General features: G+C 38.7%; 1 protein-coding gene across 1 annotated transcript in view; it reads left to right on the top strand.

The window, feature by feature from the left end:
- The first annotated feature begins 212 nt into the window (after positions 1-212).
- LOC124599087 (mitochondrial carrier homolog 2-like) overlaps positions 213-9,427 on the top strand; it is a 47,376-nt gene continuing 38,161 nt past the window's right edge. The window contains exons 1-2 of the mRNA XM_047136047.1: positions 213-404; positions 484-568. Of these exons, the coding sequence (XP_046992003.1) occupies positions 303-404; positions 484-568 (187 nt within the window). The 5' untranslated portion in view covers positions 213-302. The remainder of the gene's footprint in view (positions 405-483; positions 569-9,427) is intronic.

Below are 9,427 nucleotides of genomic sequence, written 5' to 3'. Positions count from 1 at the left end.
TAGGAATTTAAACGTTGCTATAGAAGATTGGCATCTTCTCGAATAATTATGTTGCATTATGCTTCCGTTAGCATATTAATGTCCGGTGCAAATTTTAGATACACAGGTTCTTCTGGAAATATATAAGCATGCTGCTGTTGCTGCCAGTTGGTATTACGCGTACATGAATACATCGTGTGTTGGAACTCTGTGTATCGTAGATCTTTGAACTGCTGTAAAACAGAAAGGTCTTTGCCGACCGTAGGGGATGGTTGTTGGTGGGGAGTTACAAAGTTTGTCAATAGTTGAAAAACTGCCCAAGAATGTCAGAAAAGTTGGACCACTTGAAATGGGTAAATCTCGGATTGAGAGTTGGAGGAGCCATAATTTTACACCCAGTAGAATATGCAAAAGTCCTTATTCAGGTAAGATAATGCTTATAACTGTACGTTACTCTGTATGCATAAATTTAATATATCTTGATTACAATTTTTTGTGTTTTAGATTGGTTATGAACCTATAAAACCGTATCCAACGAAGACCCTGTTCGGAAAGCCGGCTCTTGCTCTTCCAAATGTGTTTCAATATGGTAAGTTAACATCTTACACCTTAAATAATGAATGCAGTTACTTTTCCTTACCGGTGATTCGTAAGATTACCGGCTATTGCTGATTAGTGTATTGTGCAGTACGAATCTTGAAATGCGGGTTAAAGGAATGATGATGAACTATGTTGAGCGACAGTATTTGTGGTCATGCTTATTATTCAGTGTCGTATTTCTTGGGAATCAAACCTTACCGGAAAGTATGTAGAAATCATTCATTCCACAAAATTCCTAAGGCGACACCCCAGACAAATATCGCGATGGTTACTTTGAAAGGAAATGGCCTTTGTTCCGTCTATAATGACCTTCGTTATCGATGGGACGTTAAACGGCGATCTTATTTCCTAACGCAGCGTGCCGTAAATAACGCCGCCTTGTAGTTACTAATCACATTATCTCCAGTGGTCATTGATATAGCGCAGTATATGCAAGAAATCTGTGGGCAAAAGTACTGCTTTATCACTGGGACAAGAAATTCAGTATACTTTGGGAATAGTTAAGTCAGATGCCCGTATTTGGCTGCTATGTATGTGCACTAGGAGAGTGCTATCCCACAAATTCAGGTTTTACGTATTTGCCATACTAGAATTTTTTTGTGTCGTTGTGTGCAGTATTGGTGAAATAAATCGTTTATGGGTATCTTGCACTGACAGAAGAATGGGAAATGATAGTTCAAGCTTGCCTTACATTATACTGTAGGTAGCTGTAGAAGTTATTTTTATTTTCCGTAATTTCTATTGTTGCTACAAATACATCTATGTCACATATGCACTTCATTTGTATACGATACATAATGGTTTATCACACCCTTATGAGGTATACTTTCCTTTCTACATAGAATTTCGTATGGGAAGGAGTTCACCAGTAAATTGTGGAATATTTAGGTGTAGTCTTGTTCTTCAGGCATTAACTGTTTCACTACATTTAAGGTTTATTATAGTATTTGTACTGCTTTGAACCATCTGCAGAGTAAAGAGCTAATTTTATTAGTCCATGGACTTACATTTTGTTGTTATAGCCAACTGTTCAGTGTAAGGAAATATGTTGACAGCAGGTCAGGAGTATAAGTATGAGCAGCATTTTTGTACAGAAGAAATATTTTAGCTTGTAAACTTGGTAACTGGATATTAAGGTAAGCAAATCCTAAAGCTTTACTGACTTTTAAAGTTTGTCTGTTTCTTATCTTTGCACATGAATCAAGAAGGAGAGTTATAAATGGGAGTTCAGTACTGTATGGTTTTGTTTTCTACTGGGTAAAGAGCCTTTGATGCAAATTTGTGACTGTGACAAGGCTTTGTCTGATTAAAGTTCAGCGTCCTTCTGTGCCCCTAACATGTCATTCCAGACAAGAATTCTGGCCTTGTTATTGGGTCCTTTCCACTATATAGCCAGGATTGCAAAGTATTGCACTGGAGCACAAGATAAACGGACAGTAAAAATCCCTCTCAAGACCAAAAACGGGAATTTGTGTGTGAACAGCACACTACTTCATTGTCTGTGGGTTCTCACAATAAGCAAAATATCATTCACTGAGCCGGCTGCTGCCATTGTGTGAGGAGAATTTAACTTGGTCACAGAGCATATTGAACGACTTATTGAAGCTGACAGTACACATCCTGCACGAGATGTGATCCTGTGGCTAGTGTGAGGACACTCTTGCTGACATATGAAGTAGTAAGTCTTAAAACTGCTGACATCAATTCTTCACTTATCTCTCTGAGAGTCTAATTACTGGATGCCCATCTATAAAACTTTTTGCACACAAGCCTGCAGCTGTCATCATCATCCTCTGCAGACTGAGTGCCGTACAACTTTTGTTAACAAGCATGTGTTGAGCACAGCTTCCAGGATTGGTGATACACCTCCATTTAGTATTCAATAAAAGTAAATTTTTACTCACAAGATAGAGATGTAAGTACCAACATTGTGTTCTGTGCATCGGTTTGCACTTATGGAAAGATGGATAATCTTGCCCATAAAACGTGGTTGCTGCAGAGACTGAGTCTGTCATTCACATAAGGCCGGCAATAAAACAAGCTGCACCTGAGTTCTAATTCTTGTCATATGCACGATCAACAACACTATAGGATGTGGAAGTGTCTGGAGAAAGTCTTCTCTCTTCTTGAGCTGTTTCAGTGCTGTATCTGCTCAGGGTTTAGTGGTAAACGTTGCACAATAGGCACATAGTTGAGAGTTAGTCCACTGCTTCCTCTATTTTACTGCATTTTGGGTGTCTGCTAAATGCATGTCTCATGGAACCTCAAAGATAATTAACTTCACTTTGTCCCACTAGTAATAGCAAAAACTTCCAGAAATAATTCCACAAAACAGCTAATGGCTGTGTCAAGATCAGAATAATTTATGCCCGAGAGTTTCCTCATCCTGCAGCGGCCATCCACTGCCTGGCATCAGATGCCATCTGATCAGCTAAATGCGGTGCATTGTTAAGAGTGTATTTGTTGACTAGTATTTATCTTGCAGTTGTGTATTGAATTTTGGATATTTGAAACATATGGACATTATTCAAGTGTTGTAAAATAGAATTACAAGTAGAAAAAGGTCTTAACATTTGCAACATATTGCTTGCTGTGGTTGAGAGTGGCGAAGCTAAAAGAGGCAGTTCAAAACCCTGTATTGTGTATGGGATAGTGCTTTTGGGCAAAACACATACAATTTTTTTTTTAAGAAAGATTGTTCTGGCATGAATGATTTTCCACGTTCAGGAAGTATCGAAAACTGACTTGTGATCAAATGTGACCATCTGTAATGTGACACTGCATTCAATAGTCATGTTTAATTCAATGCAGCATAAATTGAAGGGTGACTATTACTGAGTTTTTGCTTCAGCATCATCAGCTCACTCGTTGAGCATTCCTCTGCAGTATTGTTACTGTTGACGAGCAATGGAAATTAAAGGCAGAGCCCTACAACACTTGAGCAAAGGGCCATATGAAAATAATACTTCGCAGGTGGTGCCTTGAGAAGAGTGTTGTGTAATGCAAAGCACACCCCAAGGGCATGTACATCACACCTGGTGTTTGTTGCCAACTGAGACACCCATCGCTCTCTGTGTGAAAAACACTGATAAAACTGTCATATGTTGCTACTACATGATAATGCAATCTGCTGATTTCAAAAAAAAAAAAAAAAAAAAAAAAAAAAAAAAAAAACCCAAGAGTTTGTTTGGTAATTATCCCATATTGTTCTGATCTTATGCTCTCTGATGTTTATCCTCCTGTTCCTTACTGAACAACCTTTAGAAAATTTCTGGGCAGAAATGCATTTCAGGCCTGGTTTGACATTATCTTTTAACTCGGTAAATAGTTTTCTAGTCATGGATTCGTAAACTACCTGAGGGTCATTCCATCTCAAATCAACTAACAGTCTGAACCTTGATATCTCAGATTCCGATGAATTTTTTTTTTCTGGTAATGTACAAACTAACACTAGCTTAAATTAGAATTTTCAAATTTTTCTGACCTTTTGGTTTTTGAGTTTCAAGGGTTTAAAAATAAAAAAAACTCCGTTTTTGATCAATCGATGATTGTTTTAAAATGCTGTAGCTCAAAAACTATACAACCTAGAGAGCTCAAACTTGCACCATTGTTTTCCTCTATAAATTCCCTTCAATTTGATATGTAACATGACTATGCTACCTATATCTCAAAATTTTAAACTATTCCAAAAAAACATTTTTTGAAATTTCCAAAATACGTACTCTCGGATTTTTTTATAAAAATTGTATGTGTGATCCAGTCTGACTACGTGCATGCAAAATTTCAAGATGGGATCTCAATGGGTTCTTGTATAAAATAAAATACCGCAATACACGCCAGTGAGGTGAAAAGCAGACTATTTCTAGGCTATGAATACTAAGGTAGGCCTATGTAATTCTAACAAACTAGTGTTAGTGGGTACATAACCTGAAAAAAAATTTATCCAAATCTGAGGGGTTATGGTTCAAATCATGTAGTACAATTGGTTGATTTGACATGGAATGACCCCTGAGCATTGTCAGACTATTTTAGATAATGCGGGAAAATACATGGTGTTTGAAAAAGAACTCCCTAGTTTTTGTGTGTTCTAGAATCTGTACAAAGTGACATACACTATTTTAGTTTGTGGTGTTTGATTCATCAACTTTAAAAGTTCGGCTCCCCTGAAGTTAGCAGGTCTGCTTGACCTTGAGACGGCACTAGTGCTGTTTTTTTCCTGTTTCCTCAGTCTAGTCCAGGCGTGCATGCAGTGCAGAGCAACTTGGCAACAATGTATACTCGGCAACAGAAAGTGCAGTGTGTTACCTGGCTTGTGAAAAGTGATGAGTCAGTTATAACAGTGCAACATAATTTTAGACGTCAGTATAGTGGTGAACCACCTACAGCAAAAACTATCCATCATTGGTTAATGTTTTTCAAGGAAACCAGTGAAATGTGGTGAGAAGTGGAATATCATCTCGACGTGTGCAGGGCAGCAAATGGATCTTACGTTGAAGTCTACTAACATTAAACAGTACTTGAAGGAATTCTTTCATGGCATGTACTCATTGATGTAATTTTTTCATTAATTTCCCCATTAAATTTATACTTAAAACTGGGGAGTTCTTTTTCTAACACCCTGTAAATTGATCAATTTCCCTCTTGATATTTACTGTTGTATCCAATAAACTAATGGAAAATGCCTTAAAGTAAGCACTGTACTATCACAAATGAAATAAAACTTATGATAACTTTGACAAAAGTTTATTTTAATACCATGAGGTATCTGCGGCGTGAGCGTGCCTGTTTTGGTTCGAATTATAATTACTTACTCTGGGCTTCAAAATGGTTTATTTAGTTGTTGTCCTGAATCATAGTCAGGTGGTACAGAAACGTGGTATTTCATAAATTCATTTATTTCATAAATTCACAGAAGCCAAAAATTATGTTGGCAGAAGTGAAAAGATGCTTTATCAGTTGTGAAGTATCATACTTCTTCACCCTTACATTATGGGGTACTGGCATTAAGAAGCATATGATGAAGATTTAAGATTTGCTTTTAATTTTCAGACAGGTTGCTTGTAGCTATGTCACAGAGTAGATAATAAGATGGCCTCCAGTGAGATTTCAAGCGAGACCCTGTGCAGCTTTCACCTTATAGCGTGACTTCGTTACTTGTGAGCTGTTCAAGAGCTGCAGCATTTGTCTCCATTATTGTCCTAGTGGTGGTTGGGACAGGTAAATCACAATGTAAAAGATGATTAGTTATATTCTTCATGTCATACAACTTGCCTGGGCTCAAAAGCATAACTTGATGACCATATCTTGCATCTTAAGCTTAAATTGCTCAGCTAATTCAATAGAAATGATACAAATATATAAAGTGAATTTAGCAAGGTAATTCCAGGAAGTAACTTTTTAGTCATAGTTGCCTAAAATAATGTGTATTGTTGCAAAGATTCAGTGATACTACCAGCAGGAATATTACCAGCCGCTGTGTTCCATGAATGGGCTTGGAAGTGACTACAGCTTGCATCCCAAAGACACGGCTGCTGAGGGCCAGAATTTGCAAAGTATTTGTCAGTTGCCTTACTCGCATTTCTGTAAGTAGGTTTATGGACTAATGTAGTTATTAATAATACTCAGATGCACAACTACAAATTAAGCACCATAAAACAGTAACTGTCACAGTTACTTGCGTAATTCTGTGTGAAGTGTACACACAACTAAGAAGCATTATTCACCAGATACATTATGAGTAGGAAACATATCGTTTTTTATAATTGTAGGCTTAGAAAATACCTTTCTTGAGATCAGCACTATCCCTAAAAGATAGGCACACAAATGCTGAGACAGCACTACAGCATTGATTACAAAATGTGAACATCTACTTTGTAACTGACGAATACATTGAAGTTACAAATCAAGAAGGGCTACTGTGCAGGAAACTATGTGCTGTTATTTGTGTAATTCTGTGTGTAAAAAAAACAATTTAACATGGAACCAGTGAATCTATCCTGTGCTAAAATTCAATTCCAGCTTCTGCTAACACAAAAGAAGCATTTGTTATCAGAGCATGGAACAGTGACCACAAAATGCTGACACTAGTGTCTAGCATAAGTAATGCTTAAGCAAAACTATCGTTCAGATTATAAATACTGAAAGAATGACACATATCATCTACTTTTTATGATTACAGTATATCCACTGCTAATGCTTTATTAGTAGAAACAGAAGTGCCTATTTTGAAGAGCTTTGCAGTTTGCGTATGCCCGCTGCTTGAATACTGCTCAGCAGTGTGGGATCCGTACCAGATAGGGTTGATAGAAGAGATAGAGAAGATCCAATGGAGAGCAACACGCTTCGTTACAGGATCATTTAGTAATCGCGAAAGCATTACGGAGATGATAAACTCCAGTGGAAGACTCTGCAGGAGAGACGCTCAGTAGCTTGGTACGGGCTTTTGTTGAAGTTTCGAGAACATGCCTTCACCGAAGAGTCAAGCAGTATATTGCTCCCTCCTACGTATATCTCGCGAAGAGACCATGAGGATAAAATCAGAGAGATTAGAGCCCACACAGAAGCATACTGATAATCCTTCTTTCCATGAACAATAAGAGACTGGAATAGAAGGGAGAACCGATAGAGGTACCCAAGGTACCCTCCGCCACACACCGTCAGGTAGCTTGCGGAGTATGGATGTAGATGTAGAACCCAAAATAATGACAGGTTCACCAAGCTGAGCATGTGTCTGAGACTATGTAGCACCTGAGCATACTATTATTAATTTGTTCCTTGACATTTTAATATGAATGATGCTTTTAGATTACTGCAGTATGCACATGGGAATTATAAAGTTGTAATATGTTGTCTCAGATAGGCAGGCAGTTCTAAAACTTGCTGCTGATTCATAATGCCAAAGTAACACTATGTTGGATTATAGTCTAGACTTAAATATCTACCGGAAATAGTTGCTCAGCAGTGCATCAAAAGCCTCACACCTCTGCACCCCACATAGACAGACCTGTTAGACGTCAATTAATCGGAGAAAAATTCCCTATGCCTGTATCTTTCGACCAATAACGTAATTTCTTTTGCAGCACATTGTCACCCAGTTGTGGAGGCAATAAACAAGTGTTACTGTTTACTACCATCATTCACAGCTGCACCCTCCACCCACCTGTTACCCCCAGTGAGGATGTGTCTCAAATTGTGACGTGAATGCAGATTCATTCCTATATTAACCGGCTTCTTGTTGCAGCTTCTCTGACTGGGTATTCTGCCACTGCTCTGTAGTTAAATATGAATATTTTGCATGGTGAACATCCAATGTTACCATTCAAAAAACAGTGAAAATGAACAACAGAAAATGCCTATGAACTAATAAAAGTTTGGTAAACTACATCAGTCACCTGACGATTACAAAAAGCTCCTTTTTGTAACTACACAGCATTGAAATACGACTCCAAGGATTTCGTAGGATTCCGTTACTTAATTTCTTTGCAGTTGTTTTCAATTACAATAGAAGAACAAGAGGAGGAAGACATCTAACTTTAAATGTACTTCTAGTGGGATTTGAATCTATATATAGGCCTACAGTTGCGGTAGGACACAGCTAGCAAGACATCAAGAATGTAAACATTCTCTTTTAGCTGTTGTAGTCTAAGGTAGAAAGAAGCAGGTTTCCCACAAAGTGAATGAGACATTGTAATTTACTCATAAAATAAGCTTCTTGCAGTCAAAACATTTTCCAACTCAGTCACTTATTATGCCTGAATTGTTTGTAATATTTCATCAGAATTACAACTAAATAATGAGAGAACTTACTGGGATAATTCAGGTGCAGTCTTGTAAATCCATCAACTGCCACTTCAAGTATGCAAAATCCACTATGTAAATGCAAGGTACACTTAATGGCATGAACATTATGACCATCCATTAACTATCAATATAAACCTGTCCGGGCGACAAGTATCTCTCTCTCTCTCTCTCTCTCTCTCTCTCTCTCTCTCTCTCTCTCTCTCTCACACACACACACACACACACACACACACACACACACACACACACACACACACACTGTGCATGCTGTTCGTGTGTAGAATGGGGAAGGCACGTGATCTATCTGTGTTTGACTGAGGGCAGATTGTGATGGCCCATAGTCTCGATACAGACATTTTGGAAACTGCACAGCTTGTCAGTTGTTCGAGCAGTGCTGTGGTTGAGGGTCTTATACACATGGTGAAACTAAGTAAAGGCATCGTGGGGCTGGGCAGCCACCCCTCATTACAGATGTCAGACATCGTAGGCTGGGCAGGCTGGTGAAACAACTGTGTCAGAACTAACATCAGACTTTAATGCTGGACTGAGTACAAGTGTGTCTGAACACACAGAGCACCGAACATCCCTAAGGACGGGCCCCCACAGCGGACAATCCATACATGTGTCAGTGTTAACATCACAACATTGGCGACTATGACTGAAATTGGCATGTGACCATCAGCACTGGATGTTGGCCCAGTGGCAGAGCATTGCATGGTCTGATGAATCCCGATACCTTCTTCATGAAGCCGATGAGAGGGCATGATTCAGTCATCTTCCAGGGGAACAGCTCTTTGACACCTGTACTGTGGGACAGAGACTAGTTGGTGGCAGCTCTGTTATGCCCTGGGTAACATTCACATGGACATCCATGGGTCCAGTGGACCTTGTGCGAGGCATCATGATGACCAAGGAGTATTGTGCACTGGTTTGCAGACCATGTACACCCCTTCATGACTATATTGTTTCCTGAAGGCAGTGGCATTTTTCAACAAGATAATGTGCCATGTCACAAGACCAGGAGTGTAATGGAGTGGTTCAAGAAACA

This window comes from Schistocerca americana, chromosome 1, assembly GCF_021461395.2.
Source record: "Schistocerca americana isolate TAMUIC-IGC-003095 chromosome 1, iqSchAmer2.1, whole genome shotgun sequence".
NCBI classification, from domain to species: domain Eukaryota; kingdom Metazoa; phylum Arthropoda; class Insecta; order Orthoptera; family Acrididae; genus Schistocerca; species Schistocerca americana.
Note: the sequence above shows the minus strand (reverse complement) of the source record. Positions and strands in the feature narration are given on the sequence as shown.